The sequence below is a fragment of the Limulus polyphemus genome, unplaced genomic scaffold (genome assembly GCF_000517525.1).
Source record: "Limulus polyphemus unplaced genomic scaffold, Limulus_polyphemus-2.1.2 Scaffold593, whole genome shotgun sequence".
NCBI lineage: Eukaryota > Metazoa > Arthropoda > Merostomata > Xiphosura > Limulidae > Limulus > Limulus polyphemus.
Window position 1 is genome coordinate 28508 of NW_013666203.1, and position 17873 is coordinate 46380.

Sequence of the window (17873 nt, forward strand, 5' to 3'; positions counted from 1 at the left end):
TATATGTTCTTGTAGAAATACTCTCCAATTCCAATGTTTGATGTATCGGCCTGACTGATGAATGGATTGTTGAAGTCTGGCATTCTACAGATTGTCAAACTTCCTAACGTGTTCTTCAATATCTGGAATGCTATCTACTGTGGTTGCTCCCACTTCACCTTGTTGGGTTAGCCTTTCCTGGTCAAGTTAGTCAGTGGTGCAGTGACTTCAGCGTAGTTTGGAATGAACTTCCCATAATGCCTCACTAACCATGGGAATGATCTGACCTGCTGTTTGATCAACAGAGCTTGTGCATCTTGTATGTAGGTTGGCTTCTCATCTTCCATGACTATCTGTTGGTTGTCCTCCTTGTGTCCAACAAAGTCCAGCACAGAATAACTAGTGTAGAACGTAGATGTTCTGATGGCCAGATTTGTTGCCCTCACTTGCCTAAACAGTTCCCTGAGTTTCTTCAGGTAGTCTTCACACCTGCCTGTGTAGGTGATAATGTTGTCCACTTGATGCTCAGTGTTGGTAGTTTCGTGCAACATCTTCCTCATCATACAGTTGAATGTTGCTTTTGAGTTGACTAACCCAAATCGCATCCTCTTGAACTGGTACCATCCATGTGGTGTTATAAAGTCTGTCTTCTCCTTAGATTCTGTCTCCATCGGGATTTGCCAATAACCTTTACTGGGGTCGACCTTGGTAAAGAACATGGCCCCTTCTAGTTTTGCTATGACAGTCTCTGGGTTGCCCACAGGTTTGGAATCAAACTTCGTCACGATATTCAGCTTCTTGAAATCTATACAGAAGCAGTTTGAGCCACCCCTTTTCTTTACGATTACTACATGTGAATAGTAGGCTGAGTTTGAAGGCTCATTTATTCTGGATTCTAACATTACCTCGACTTCTTGCTTGATCTGGTCTTTCATTGCATAGGGCATCTGGTAGGGCTTCACCTTGGTTGGTTCTCTGATCATGGTCTTGATCTGTGAAGACATCTGCATACTGGCACAATAGATCTTGTAGCTTTCTTCTGTTTGCGCATCAGTCCTTCACTGATGTTGATATCTTTGTATGTCTCATCTCTACCAGGCAGTCTTAGGTATATTAGGTCTTCATTTTCTATGACAAAGTCTCCTTCTACTAGTTCTGTGTATGACAGCCTCACCTGCAATATCCATCTGAACCTCAATAGATACACCTGTTAGGTCTTCTTCCCACTTGAAATACCTCTTCAATAGATTGGTATGGTAGACCTTGGTCTTCCAATCCACTTTCAACTTATAGTCTATTCTGTTGACCACTTCCTACACCTTTAAAGGTCATTTTCACTGCAGGGTGAGTTTGTTGTTGTCTGTGAGTAGCAGAACCAATAACTTTTATATGACTTTGAAACGTTTATCTTTGACTTTCTTGTCATAGATGTGCTTCTGACTGCTTTGAGCTGCATACAAGTTTTCTTGAGCGAGCTGACAAATCTCCAGTTGGTTTCAGAAGTCTAATACATACTGGTATGTGTTACTCACTCCAGATTCTTCTTCTCCTGTCTTCTCCTCCTAGCCCTCATGTAGCTTTGGGCGAAATTCATAACAAACCAAACTCTCTCTTTCTTCATTTTGCCGTTCCCTTTCTTCCTCTTTTCTATGTTAACGTTCTGCTTTCTCTCTAGGTCTTGTTGTTGTTTAACAAACTCTTGTAGATCACTGTCTTTCAGTCCAAGTCGCTCACCCCTTTCAATCCACTTATCAAAGTCAGTTAACATGATTGTATAGTGTGGTTGTAACTTATACAATATTTTCGCCACCACTACAGCTATGTGTATATAGGCCTCTTTCCCCTGTTATTTATGTCTTCTTCTACCACTGCTTGCCACAGTAAATCCTGGCTGGCTCACCACTGTCAGGTTTTTATGTATGGGCCAGATTCTTGACATTAGATGTCTGTGACTTGTTGGCGATACATTTTAACAATAAACAAACAGTACACAGTCCACTTGATTTAAAATAACATATTAAAACAAGTCAAATATATATACAAATGTTCATTACACTGTTGGTTATCACAGTTGTATCCAGAGCTTTAACTAATTGTCTCCTTTTCGTCACAGCCCACAGAGTCTTGTTTAATTACTTTAGAACACAAACAAGACGAATTATTCTTCTCTACTTTGTTATTACAATACAGTCTTTCATAATTTCACTTTAAAAATCGTCACTATGTGCTCTTAACGGCTTAACTCACAATCACTCAGTTTATATCTATCTATCTTTATATCTAACTCGAACTACATTTTGGACGCATATTTATAGCCCGACAGAGGGCTAGAGAATGACATAATCTTGTTGAAACGTCGTACATTTATAATCAAGTTTTCTTCATTGCCCAGAAAGTAGTCTCCAGACTTTTATTTTTTAAAAATTGGGTTTCTCGTGTTCACATTTAAAAAGAGGCCTAGAACGTTCCAAACACTATTAGATAATATGATGCAATAATACTCAATTAAAGCAACGAGAAAAACCTAGAAGGTTCTAGTAACATGATGCAATAATACAACAATTGAACACAACAACGTATGGTTCGACAACAGTTACGTAAAGAAACCTGCGATAAACTCAGTATCGCTTCCAAATATATCTAATTTTAACCCTTGCGCTATATAAACTATCTCAATTTTAACACTTGTATTAAACTTAAATGGAAACAGTCGTGTTTATCTAACAGTCTATACTTATGAGTTTAATGTCGTGAAGGGAGTGTACAAACATGTTAAAGTGTTTAGCCATTGTAAGATTTTAATGTCAAATCAATGTCTACACCTATGATCTTAATGTCTTGAAGGGAGTGGACATGCATATTAAAGTACTTATCCTCAGTAAGTTTTTGATGTGAAACGAATGTCTATACCTATGAGTTGAGTGTCTTAAAGGGAGTGGACAAGCATGTTAAAGTGTTTAGCCATAGGAGTTTTTAATGTGAAACCAGTGTCTGTACCTTTGGATTTAATGTGAAAGGAGTGGACAAGCAAGTTAAAGTCCTAAATCACAATAAGTTCTTTGGTTGTGATAATGGAAGGTTTGTAATTGTTAAAACGTTCTTTTAAAGTTCTGGTAGTTTGTCCCAAATATTAGTAGTTGCATTTACGATAGTGGTTCACATAAACATCGTATTTATTGGTGCAGCTTGTGCGTTTTGTGATTTCGTGTTCTTTTTGGTTGTCTTTAATAGAGAACTGGTGTGTATGTTACATAAACATGCAGATTTGGCAACGTTTGCTGTTGAAGGGGTAGCTTTCTTCTGATTGCGTGGGAAGGGAATTAAAGTTTACAGTAAGTGGGATTTTAAAGTTTTGTTTTTATTCTTGAAGAAGATTAGTCAACTATTCGAAAGCATTCGAGGTTGTTGGTCTTTGGAAATCTACTTTTTTTTTGGTCATCCTTTTGTTCTAATTCTTTCATCATGGTTTATTTTTTGTTGTAACACAAACTTCTCACATAAGCAGTCCCTTGGATTCCAAATTTGTAATGTAAAATATGATTAATCATTTAAATGCGAATTAGCTAAGTTGTCTCCAAGTGTCTGTGTTGAGAGATTTGATACAAGGAATTTGAAGTCGGTAAATTTTTAGTGGAAAACTAAAGACATTTGCCAACAAACCATTGTGGGCAAGAAGGTATAATTAGAGTAAAAATCCTATGTCTTTATAAAGAATAGAATTCGTTCTTATTGTATATCCTATACATATGAATTTATTTAGATGTTTTGCTACCATCATTACGTTTTGAACAGTTCAGTATAATAAGTAACTTTCGTGAAGTTATACAGTTTAATAGATGAAAGTTGGTTATCTTATAAAAGTTGTTATTCGTTCTACCAGGTTTCCTTTAGTTTTGTATCCAATCAAGGCCTTGATATCAGTTATATTACGGTAATAAAAGACCCAACAATGTATTGAAGTGCCAGAGAATACCTAGAACTCAATATGAATGATGTGATGTATAAGTGAACGGACTTCAACACAAAGACTACATGTTAAAAAAAAGGTCAATAAATGTTTATAAGCACTGAAAGATTTGTGCGATTGTTTCCGATGGTTCAACAGCTTAATATGTTCATACTTTCTGCATAATTTTACATACCACACCAGAAACACGTGACTTATAACAGATATGTTTTACTTACGACACCAGAAACATGTGACTTACAACAGATGTGTTTTACTTACCACACCAGAAACACGTGACTTACAACAGATGTGTTTTACTTACCACACCAGAAACACGTGACTTGCAACAGATGTGTTTGACATACCACACCAGAAACACGTGACTTACAACAGATATGTTTTACTTACCACACCAGAAACACGTGACTTACAACAGATGTGTTTTACTTACCACACCAGAAACACGTGACTTGCAACAGATGTGTTTTACATACCACACCAGAAACACGTGACTTACAACAGATGTATTTAACAGTAAAGTGCTTCAAACACAGTGTGTGTCCAATAATTCTGATACGATTGGTGCTTTTAATATTTCAAATATTTCAAGAATTATTACAGAAAAACACTTTTCATCCAATTTGATACATACTTTGTGATTAATTTAATGTTTTTGCTTGTATTTCATTTTAAACAGCTGTTTTAGGATACTCAGTCTTGTGACAGAAATCAAGTCTCCTGTTTATTGCTTTCAAAGTTTGACACATTAACACGGACATACATACCAATAAATAAATATAAAGTTAATGTAATCGCTTCGCTTAGATTGTTATGTAATATATTTCTTGAAGTAGTAACTTAAATGAAATTAAAACTTCAGATTTACTTTTAAATATTTGGAGGTCGGTTCTTAGGTATATATTTTGATTTTGCATTGCATTTAGAAAGTTTCCAAATACTTCTGGTGTGTTTTCCGCATTCGATTTTTAGCCACCCTTGCTTTCTTGCATGTACTCACTTCCAATCGACGTGACGTTACTTACGTTCATTGGTATCATTTTAAAAGGCCTTCAGTGGCTCAGCGCTAAAACTCGAGTTTCGATACCCGTGGTAGGTAGAGCACATTGTGCAGTTCTGTGTTTAACAACAACCAAAACAATCATTTCAAAATTATTATAAAATTATTTATTGCCCGACACTGAAGATAGAGGGCAGGGTAAACATTTATTTGTCTGCGTTATAGATATTTATAATTACGCAAGAATTCCGTGTACTATGTATGGGTTGGAGATCGTAATGTATAAGCTGAAGGTAACACACGTTGTTTCTAATTCAGGAATGACCTTCCAAAGAAGAAACTCGCATATTTCATTATATCAATTCTATGAACATATAATACCACTGATTTACTTTCCATTATTTGAAGATGCCGTTATGTTTTTTGTATTCTTCTTTTCCATAATTATCACAGTAGCTTTTCAAGCATGCAGTATATAATCAACATAATTTATCAGTATGCACGTGCAAACATTTTAACAAAACATGCGACCAGTTAATTTTCAAGTTTGAAAAAAAAAAGAAGTTTTTAGATGATTCTCGTTAAGAGCTTTCGGTGAAACTCGTCGTTCCCATGGCAACAAAGACCTACGTTATCAACGTTCTTTCCTAGCGGCCAGAAAAGAACGGAGGGTGCCAGGATTCCAGCAGTACCCACTACTCTTCCTGCAGAACTAATCATTTGAACGAGCGTTCGGACACTGTATTGGACTGTGTGTGTGTGGAGCTACTGTAATTCAATTTAACTATAAAAGAAGTGTTATTTTTAACATTTCCAAGTTTGTAACAACCTGTGTGTGTTTTCTTATAATCAGTGGTGAGTTAATTTGTTTACATTACAATTTTTTTAAATAGAAGGGTATAAAGTCTGCTTTATAGATATTACGTCTCTCTTTCTTTTGTTTCGTAAGTTCATAAATATGTTAAGTGTGGAATAAGTCATATCTGTGCTGCCTGCTGAATCTGTCTTGATTTACAGATAGATTATTAAAAACCGGACAAAACTGCGATGCTCGTTAACTAGCTTATACATCTAAGATAATAGTTTTGTTTGTTATTAAGCCCAGAGATATATAATGAGCTATCTATGCTGTGCTCATCACGGTAATCAAACCCGGTTTTTTAGAGTTATAAGCAATATAAGCAAAAATAAATAAATATACTATAAATATTGTAATCTCATGCACTAATTACTGTTTAGGTCCCATGTGTATTTTACATAGAAAATGAGTGATTTCGCTCAAGTTATTTTTGTCGGTTCTTTACACTGAGTGTTGTAACACCCAAAAACATACAATTACTCAACATAATGAAATATGTAGACTGGGTTAGTGAACGGTATAAAAAAAGTTAAGGGTTAACGGTTGGGAATGTCATTCAGGAAACGTTTCTTTCATTTCTAAAGGTTCTCAGTTTTAAGTTTTTAACTCTCCTCTTTTGAGCACTTATAAATGACTTTAATTTATGACTAATATTACACCTGTATAATTATATTAAAAAAAACTTCACGTAATCGCAACTCAACCTAAAAGTTAGTTTCAGATAAATATTTTTAACATTCCAAGTTTAATTTTGTTGTGGTCATTATGAAGTGAACTTTTAGAGACAAGTAGGCGAGGTGGGGAGAGTGGTTAACATGTAATTCGAGGATTCACTGATTCCAATCCGTTCCCATAAAAACATACTCTGTATTTTGGGGCATGGGTACGCTATAAGGTGAAGATCATATCCCAATATTCGAGCAGATAAGAGTTGTCCCGGAATTGGCAGTGAATGCTGTAGGCTAGTAGTCTTCCCTCCAGTCTACTATTATAAAATATTAGAACCGACTATGCACAGATAACCCTTGTGTAACTTTGCGCGAAAGTCTGAAACAAATTAGTGACAAGCAAATTTGTTGTTTGTATATAATGTTCGTTTCCTCAACTTACTAAAACATTGATCAGCATCCCAGTTCATCCGTTTTTCTCACTTACACTAGAGGGGGGGGGGGGATAAAGGGCACGGAAGGCCTGAGAATAGTTATTCTATCCCCATGATCCACTGACAATTCATAGAATTCAACTAGAATAATTCCTGAAATATACAAAATTCACACATGTATTAACCTGCTCCCACACCAGGCTAAGCCTTCTTCCTCTTGGTTCGTCCACGTACAATATGTTATGGTTTTATCATTTGCAAATCTGGAATAAAGCGAAAGTAAAATCGTGTTCGTGAAACTTTATTTGTTTCTCCAGGAAATGAAAAATTTACCGGTCATTAAAAACGTTAAATTATGTTTATTTGTTTTTCTTTTCATTTGTACTCCCTAGTTTACTGACTATATGACCAGTTATATTATCGTTATATTAATTTGTGAAATCTTACAAGTGTTTTGTGTAATCGTTTTGTGTAAAACCTAGGACTATTGAAATTTTTATTAATATTTATAATTAATCAGTACGCATTTGATATTAATACATTTGTTCTCTTTAAATCCAGTGTGGGAAACTATTTAAATATTTTGGTTGACCATACCGTTTTAACCGTTAACATCCTAAATGCCTAAATTAAACAGCATCTAACTAGTAAGTACGTATTATTCTAATATATCTTCACTCAACATCTGAGTTGTTTCCTATTTACATATCTATATATACCAGTAACTAAACATCATCAGCCTAACTTATAATTAGCAGAAGTAAATGCATTTTTTATTTTTTTCAGTTGCTGTACGTCCTACTTACATTGCCTTTTGAGAAATTTTTTCAACAATTCAGAACGAATGATTTAGTATTTCATAATTATGGTAACGTGACATTTTGTTTTGTCTAAACATTTATGTCTGTTGGCAAATTACAATGTGTTATGATTAAAAAAAAAAGTAGTAGATATTTTACGGAAAATGAAAATGTTATAAATTTGAAAGTTACGTAATATGTATTTTCTTCCTTTCAGGACGGCAGCTCTACCTTGTGTCTAGCGCTGAAGACCAAGACGAGGACATTCATGCAAGTAAAACTAGTCACAACGTTCCAGAGAATGACACTAGGCCAGCTGCCGAATATGACGATCCGTGGCAGTTAAGACTGGGTGTAAAGTTGGTAAAAAGGCTATCACCTTCGTTAGAAAATGGCCAGTTCCAGCTATTGAACTCTCTTTGTTATGTGCCAACCAGTGGAAATGCATTTTATGACCCAGGCAGTAGCTCTGTATTAAGTTCTGAGACCTACGACTCTGTGAACAGTGACCAAATGGTCCGACAAATGTATGAAACTGCTTTTGATTGCAGGGTAAAACGAAATGTGGAAGATATTGATCGTCTGGCTAATAGTTCAGTGTTTCATATGGAATCAATGCATTTAGAACACGGATCTTATCAAGAATCGGAATCCTCAACATCTTCCAACAGTGGTTCTTCTGGTACCACTCCTACGCGTTACCCACGATCCCTACCTCAAAAGTATCTTCATGGAAGGATCCGACAATCTCTTTCGCAGTGTGAACAGCCAGAAAAAAGAAAACTTTTTCATCTCAGAAGTAAAGCTAGTCCAAAGCCTTTCTCCAAACAAGAATGTGAGAAAAATCCTACAAATGGCGGGCGACGTCGTCAAGAACAAGATCGAAAGAACATGTCTGGTGGCCTGTTGCCATTTATTTGCAAGAAGGCCATTCGTGGTCATCTAGGTGTGAGAGTTCTTCCCATGGAACTCGGTAAACCGTTATCTAATCTTCAAGAAAAAAATTCACCCGGTATTGAAGATCTCGAGAGAAAGATTTCGAATTGTGATTTAGAAACCTCAGATCATTTTAAGGTTGTAAGATTGCAAATTAACGATGACCTAAAAAGTTCTGCCTCTTTGGTTAAAGATTCTTCTCGAAATTCTGACTCTTCAGTTAGGAAAGAGTTGGCTTACTCTAATATAGCGAAATTTCAGTGTGAAGAAAAGTACACGAGGCCTCCTGGTGACTATGAATCACCATTGAATCAGTGTGAAGAAAAGGACACGAGGCCTCCTGGTGACTATGAACCACCATGGGATCAGTGTGAAGAAAAGTTCAAGATGCCTCCTGATGACTATGAATCACCATTGAATCAGTGTGAAGAAAAGGACACGAGGCCTCCTGATGACTATGAACCACCATGGGATCAGTGTGAAGAAAATGACACGAGGCCTCCTGATGACTATGAATCACCATGGGATCAGTGTAAAGAAAATGACACGAGGCCTCCTGATGACTATGAACTACCATGGGATGCACTCAGTCCTTGTAGCAGTCTTGATGAGATTTTGTCAGCACATTATCTCTCCTCTTCTGCTAACGTGCCTAGTTTCCAGTCATGTCATTCTTTCTTTATGGGAGGTCGAAAAGATCCATCTGACCCCTCAGTTGAGCTCAGGCATTCTTGCTGTAATGAGTCATCTTTTTCCAAATCTATCACCGATGTCAATCAACAAAGTGATATAAGTAATACCAGGTCACTTGTAGACTATTGTCTTCCATGGGACTTACGAAAACATGTTGATCAACCTCAGCCATTTGCAAGCCTGAGTCATTCTGATAAAACAGGGGAACAAGACCCTATTATTCCCATCGATTCTTCTGACTTCAACAGTCCTAGCTTATCAGATTTAAGGAATTTTCATCAATGTAAAGCATCCCAATCTCATTCTGATAAAGCTTACAGTCCGAATGAAAAGAAAATTGGCTTTTCAAAGTCAACCCTAAGTGTAAAAAAAAACATAAACCTACCTTCTACACTTTCTTCCGAGTCTTACCTGCAGACTGAGTTGGTACCTTCAACAAACAGGGACATTGAAAATATACCAGGTGTGCCAAAGAGACCAATATCTCTTCCCATCCAGAATGTAGTAGCCGCATCGTCAGTGATGTCTACAACAAGGGAACAAAGTAACATAGTAAGGAAACAATTGATTTCGCAATCATCAGTTAATGGTCCTAATGCAGCGTTTGTATCTGTCTCTTCATCGATGATACCTGTAACAAGGGAACAAAGCGTCAAAGTAAGCAAACAGTTTGTTTCCCAGATATCAGTTAGTGATTCTGATGCAGTCCATTCAAGCTCTTCGAAAGTATATGGTATGTTTTATTCACCAAAGAATCGTTTATTTTAAGACTCGTATACTTCTAACATTTTAATTTAAGATTATATAAAGAACGACTCAAAATGCTCAAGCATTTTTAAAGGGTGGTATTTTCTTCATCACATCAAAAGAGTGTAAAAATAAAAACATATAGGATGATATATATAGATTATTCTAAGATATTCACATTTATGTATATGTATCTGTTTGGTAAATAAGCGAAGTTATGTGTCGTGAAGAAGTAGATATGGAACTTAAATGTTATACTATAAGGTAGACTGTCTGACTGTTGGTATTCTTATTTCTTGATATTTGGCACACTCATGTTTATCTGTAAAATGCACATCCAATCTGAAAATATAATGAAATTCCACTTATATCTTGGATCAGTGTTAGTAATGTTTTGTTATATATCTTCGAGTTTTAGGGGGGTTACGTAGTATTTGAGGTTCCCAGAGAAACTTTGATATAAATTATAACCACAGAATCCTCCAATATAATAAGAACTAATGTAGGTAGGCTAAGTTATCAGTAAACTATTTGACTGTAGTCCTAAGTACCATGCACCTTAGTACATTAGCTAAACTACCAGTGAAACAACCTGAAAAGTTTATTTTAGACCCGTTGTTTCCTTGTTATCATAGCTTGTTAGATAGGTAGAATTATGCTTAACTTAAGAAAATAGTTTAACGTGATCTAGTTAAACTTGGCTCGCCATAGTAAAGAACGTCACGAGGTTCTACAATGATCCAAAATATGTCCTAATGTTGTGAAAAAAGCGAAGTAAGCTTCACTCTGTTATTACACTGTTAAGATTTTTTGTTAAGTTAGCTAAGCTGCATTATTTTTTCTTGGAAGATAAAAATTAATGTCGTTTGTATATGAGTTCTTGCACTCGATACATGTATTATTGGCTATGTCTGCTTGTACAGGGCCCTCCCCTAGACTCCACTTGAACCTCGACTTGAATACTGTGAATGTTCCTAAACATGTTCGGAAACAGGTGCTATTGCATCCAGGTTTTTCTGAAATGGGCCCATCGGTGGAAGAAGTTGATCCCTCAGTTCCGCTAGAAAAGCAAGGGTAAGTCATCGTTTGCTATAAGATTGTATTACAAAACTGTGTGATAAGACGACAGTTAAGTGCCATTCTCTGACCCTGTGTTGAAAAGACGATAGTTTATGTTCAAGTATGATATATAACAAACTATGTCTGTAGTCCAGTGAAATTAAAATTTACCAAAACATTTTATTTATTTATTTAGTTATTTTTGATAGACAAAACTTCCTTGTGAATTTATACCGAATTAAAAACAAGATCGACCAAGATATTAGGCTTTCTGTTCGGAGACTAGTGGAAACTGATATGAGCAGACGTGGCCTTCGACTACTTTGTTGTTTTGCCATGCAGCGTACGTTGGCAATATTTGGTTACGGTATCAGTGTTAACATTGGATTAAACACGAGACCAATCAGGATATTAAGCTTTAAACAAGCTGGATAATGGTGACTTAATTTGGGACCTGAGCTAATGCCACCCTACAGTTGTTTTATAGTAGGATGAATATCCAACTGTTGTTTGATTTGCGTTGAATATAAAAATCTTATTTTTAAATTTACATGTAAATTATATATTCGACCGGGAACTTTGTAAAATGTAGAGTAAAATAGATATTTCTTCATTATGTATGACTGACATATTCAGATGTTCGAAAGGACCGGACAAATTTTCGAATTGTTCGTAAACTGAGATTTGTTTTGTTTTTGTTTGTTTGTTGATTTTTTTAGGATTTTGTACGGTTTCAGAAACCTAATTCTGGAATATATATGTTAACGTCATTTTACAGAATTCACTCAGCCGCATGAAAAAAAAAAAAGTTGGCTTTTTGTGTGTGAACACCATTTCTGATATTTGGATAAAGATTACACCCGCGTTGTACGTGAACGTTTTAAACAGTAGCATTCATTTGGAATACAAGAAAAGAAATGTTATTTTGTAATAAAAACGGTAAAAAATAACTGTTGTTATGGTAGAAAGGCTAAAGAATTTGTTCTGATTTTATAGTTAAAAAACATTGTACTAAGGTATAAAAAACACTCGCCACAAATTCCTGTTCGTTTTTAATTATTTGTTTGGAATTTTCGTGAAAAGCTACACAGTGGTTATCCATCCCTAATTTTGAACTAATAGAGCGAAAGCAGCTAGTCAAGAATATTCATCGCTAGTTCTTGGCTGTTTTTGTTTAATCGAGATGTGTGAATCAATCTTCACTCTACCGGGGCCCAAAGTGCGTTTTTACGACAACGGGACGTGAACCTTTAACCCTTTTATTCACAACCCGGACACACTTGTCATCTCTGATTAAGGGGAAAATCGAGACTATCCGTGTGAGTACAGAAATGCAATATTTATTAACTTCCACAAAAGAGGAAATAAAAAGATGAGCACATAAAACAATATTTGGGTGTCAAATATAAACAGACATTTAATTTTAGACCGAATTTTCCATTTCTAACTGAGGAGTTGATTAACATTGATAATATGTCAGAATAACTGTTTCCTTTTTACTTTCACCCGGGCTGTAAGTGTGAGTTTTTCAGATGGTATCACGGCTCTATCAGAAGGATTGATGCAGAAAAGCTCCTGAGAGTCCTGAAGGAAGGGAGCTACCTGGTACGCAACAGTGAAAGCTCAAAGCAGGACTTTTCACTCTCTCTTAAGTAAGTAAATTACTTCCAATTGCTCGTAACCTGATCCTGAAGATCACGTTAGTAAAACCATTCTGGGCTCCTGTTGCAGAGGCCCTTTCTGACAGTATAGTTTCCTGTTACTTAATTAAAAACACTGAATATTTCATACATTAAGTTTGTTTGTTTGTTTTTGAATTTCGCGCAAAGCTACACGAGGGCTATCTGCGCTAGCCGTCCCTAATTTAGCAGTGTAAGACTAGAGGGAAGGCAGCTAGTCATCACCACCCACCGCCAACTCTTGGGCTACTCTTTTACCAACGAATAGTCACATTATAACGCCCCCCACGGCTGAAAGGGCGAGCATGTTTGGTGGGACGGGGATTCGAACCCGCGACCCTCAGACTGCGAGTCGAGCGCCCTAACTACCTGGCCATGCCGGGCCCATATATTAAGTAAGAAAATTCAAGTGATTTTTAATGGTGAAAAATGCCCAACTTTCGAAGCTCTTACGTGTGGCCGTTTAGTAAATTATCAAAAACCTAGACGACAGTAGCTTTAATGGTGCCATCATCATCATCAACCAAAGGTTAAATATAACAGGGAAAAAACACCAGGTTTTACAAACAAACATATTTCTGTAATCGAACGATTCGGAATTTATAGATTCTTCGATCACAAGCAATAATGGAAAATAAAATTGATATTATATAAAATATAGAAGTATTAATATACGATCCTTCATTTAGAACAAACGTATATCTAACTAATAGATCTAGGTATCTAACATTAATAAATCGGTGGAGTAGAAAAATATTAAATTAAAATATAGATAGCTGAAAGAATCTTAAGTTACTATTTAAAATTGGGGACTCATCTGTAATTGATAAACTATGATTAAAAGTGAATTTCTGATGAACCTGATGTAAGTATTTTGAAGTTCTTTATGGATGATTAACTGTTTTTTGCTGTGTATGCATATTGGAGAGTCTGGAGGATTTAAGATCATTTAATCAGTTGTGATAGATAATTCCAGATGTCAGTAGGCTTGTATATATATTTAGCATACTGTTTTGCCAATGTAGATGCTTTGCAAGCACAACTACTGTATTTGCACCCAATGGCACAGCGGTATGTCTGCGGACTTACAATGCTAGAAACCGGATTTCGATACCCGTGGTAGGCAGAGCACAGATAACCCTTTGTGTAGCATTGTGCTTAGCATCAAACAAACTACTGTATTTATAAACAACCCATGAAAACATAAGGGTAGACAGAAAATTCTGAAGAGAGTATGAATCCCAAAGTGAAAAATTATTTGTAATTTATAGTGGATAATATGTTATGACTATTTTTTTATATGGGGACCTAAAAAGAGTGCTCTGTTTTCATAAGAACGGAATGGTCAGTATTATTAGATAATTTGAAACAGTATGTGGTTTCACAGTAGGTTCTATTTTATTTGACAGGAATTTTCATGTCATAATTTGAAGAAAATTCAAGAGATGACTATTAATTTTAGATTGTTGTGCAAAAAAAAGCTTATTTTAAAATAGATAAAGAGATGGTTAGGATAAATGCTGTAAGCTTTGTTAATAAGCAGCAAGAGTTTAAACAAAGGTTTAAAATGAGCGAGTGAATGGATGTTGTAAATCGGGTATTTAGTCGGTTGTCCTCGGGATAGAAAAAACATCTGTCTGGTTCAATTTCACAGGTAAATTTGATATTATGAAGTTTAAAATTTCTTGGGCAAAACATAAAGATTCTTCAACTACAAATTCGTTAACTTGTAATAGGATGTAGAAACTTGGCTAATTTGTACGTATGAGATCCAGGATATAACAGGCCCGAGAAAAAGATTGTTAATACGTACTTTAAGTAAGACGTACATAAAACTTGGGCGGGAACTAGAGGGGTGAATTTCATTAAAGGTATTGTCAGAAATGACAATGTTTTTCTTAAACTTGTTCAAACACTTTATAACTTTTCGCAATTATTGGTTTCTCTCAGTAAATGTCAAGTGTTATACATTTTGTTTTGTCATTGAGATTGCATTACATTTTATTAGTTTAGTCATAGTTGTATAAAATAACAACACCTGTGTCTTTGTCAGATGTGTAATAACTCACTAGAATAGCGGTTTTTATTTATTTTTTTGGTTCGAGGGCTTCCTTCAGTTCGGAAAAGGTTGCTATTTATATTACCAAAAAAAAACTCCATTGTGGAGTCGACATTAAATTTTTGGTATCTATTTTTTATTGTAAAAGTTAAAATGATTATTTTCACGAGCCGCACTTTAACAAAGGCTGTATGTAAATATAAACAGGAATATATGATTCCATCATCCTTGTATAAAATATAACTTTCTATGTCAGCGAAATATAGGTTTTTTTTAAAGTTATGAACGCATTATATTGAACACCCTGGATGTTCATTTCTTTGAGTTCTTTAAGAATCACCTTATTCGTTTCTTTACCCACGAATTACTTGTGAGACGCAAGACTGTATATATGTAACCATTTTATCATGATTGTATACTCTTATGAGTTATTTTTCTTTCCTGAAAACTCGTTTCACGGTTTTAACATGTGATAGAAAGTTGCTGGAGAACTAACTCGTTGATCATTTTCTAAAAGTGGGAAATTCAGCAGAGCCGCCTGTTGCACTGCTTCAAAATCGTCTGACATTCGATCGTCGGGAGTTAACAAACAAGAAAAGAATGAAAAATCAGTTATTATTTCAGTGGGTTGGTTCGCTGCCTCGAATATGTGTTATGTATAGACACACACATATATACGTTATGCTACCTTTACAGATTATATATAAAATAACGATCCTTTTGGTAAGTTCAATGGTTCGCGATTTGTAGAGGAAATATAACGGGTTTTGCAGCAGAACAAACTAATTGCGCAAGTGTTGTCACGCATTTACAAAATGTATCTATGTGTTTATGAGAACAGCTGTATAAAAACATTGTCTGGGTGCATGCAAGATATCACTCAGACGTTCGGGCGCCACCGTCTTCTGATCCTTCGCGTCTATATATACATCATTATGAAGAAAAAGGGAGTGTTCCATGGTCTTTCACGCCTAAGAATCAAAGGTATGCTACATAACATTTAAAATAATAGGTTTGTGTTTGTAATTTGCATATTTTCAATAATTCCACGCACATCACAAAACTGCAAACGAATTGAGTGGGTCGCACTTAATAAGTTTTGAATATGCATAACTGAAACTTCTACCATTACGAGAGAAAACTCGTGATATTTTACCATATCTTAAAAGTCAGATGGCGTTAAAATTGCCCTGTTGACGAAAAAGAAAACGTACCTTACAATAGTCATATTCTGTTCACCATTCGAATGAAAAGTTTTAAATATGAACTCAAAGTATAATATTACTGTTTTTAATGAATATGTTCTGAACATAGGATCTCTTCCTCAACCAGAGGCGCCTCAGTGGCAAGGATCAAACGTAAAAAATCCGGGATTTATCCGAGTTTGGTAAACCTTCTACAGGATGTAGCATACGATAAGATGTAATGATAACAATTTAGTTTCCAAATCAGAGAAAAAATGACCGAGTTATGACTGGCCACATCAGCAGTAGAAATACTTGTTTTTGTGTAACTGAAGGGTCCGTTGCACGAGCCTTCTTCTTTCTCGTCCGTTGTTGCAGTTTTCAGACTAGAGCCCAATAGATCTTCAGCGGATAGCTTCAAGCCCCACTGAATGTGACTGGAATTTTGTTACTCTTCAGCATGTCATCATCAATCACCATTATTCTCTCCATTGCCTGCATGTGCAAGGTTCCGAGATGTTCGACTCGCAACCTGTGCAGTCGCTGTGGACGCGATTACTATGGACTTTTTAACAACCATTGTTGATTCAGATCCATTTATCAAGCTCAAAGATGCTGTGGCAGCACTCGAAAATAGATAAGGACAGTAGTGACAGTAGTAGTAGTAGTAGTAGTAGTAGTTGCCTTCTAACAGAACAGAAGATCAAGAACACGATCTCCAGCCTCAAACGGACAATGAAGAAAGGTCGCATAATTTGAGTATCAAAAAAGGATAATTCTTGTGTATGTCGATTAGATGGGTTGAATATTTGGATACAACGGGTTCCGAACTTTCCAACGGTGTATGCAACACTTCCAAGAAATAAATACAGGAATTTCTTGTTATTCACCCTTCCACCCAAAAACACTACTTCGCCTCTGGTTGTGGGAGAGATATGGTGTTAATTTTAAAATTAGTTTTTTAACTGAAAAATACACCTGAGCTAAAAATAAATGAATAATATAAACTTGAATATATCACTAACTATAGTCCTAAATGAACGACAACAAAAAGAGCCTGATAACCTCAATGGCACAACACCAATAAACAGCAGAGATAAACGCGCACGCTCTGTACGGTCTAAAGCAAACTAAACCGGATGCAGAAATGAAGGGCACCAGTGGTATTAAATTCGCACCGGATTCAAAGTTTTGTTAAGAAACAATGAATTTATTGAATTTCTTTTTATTATTTAAAGTAACATGAATGATTTTTCTTATTTCTTCATAATAATTGATTTAAAATCATTTATGTGCACTAAGCAGTGTTGAAATCCCTTCTTATTTTCTTGGGCATCGTACAATTATGAAATTTTATCATCGCACAAATAAGTTTCACAACTGCACGTTAATTATGAGTTAACGCTAGTATAGTTCAGTGTTGCAAATTAATAATTACTCGTTCAGCCAATAGGTTTTTAGGCACAACTCCTTGTGCGTTCGCGTTGAAGTTTTATGAATGATACATAGTATATGTTAAAGAAACCATATTTTGTTCGAAATAGTATTAGACTTTTAATATATTGTTACGTCTCCGTTCGTTAGTTGATTTTCCGTAACTTCGTTCCCACGAAACTTTAGCGACATAAGTTCCTTTCTTAATAAAACTGGTTTATTCTTTCTGAATATAACTTTACCGATACACTTATTTTCAACAGTCGCGCTATAACAACGAACGTGCTCAACTTCAACAATACTCTCTGACTGCAGTTCAATTACTCACTACACTGTTCCCGTCATATTGTGACCGTCTTATATATATACAAGACT

General features: G+C 35.6%; 1 protein-coding gene across 5 annotated transcripts in view; it reads left to right on the forward strand.

Moving 5' to 3' along the window:
- LOC106459325 overlaps positions 1-17873 on the forward strand; it is a 48423-nt gene that overhangs the window by 26656 nt on the left and 3894 nt on the right. For 3 of the 5 annotated variants that reach the window (XM_013918946.2, XM_022385790.1, XM_022385788.1), the window contains 3 exons: positions 7925-10069; positions 11007-11157; positions 12675-12794. In XM_013918946.2, coding sequence (XP_013774400.2) covers positions 8221-10069; positions 11007-11157; positions 12675-12794 — 2120 coding nt within the window. In that variant the 5' untranslated portion in view covers positions 7925-8220. Of the gene's footprint in view, positions 1-194; positions 197-5199; positions 5802-7924; positions 10070-11006; positions 11158-12674; positions 12795-17873 lie in introns of those variants that run through there. The other 2 variants (XM_022385789.1, XM_022385787.1) reach the window with 2 other exon arrangements.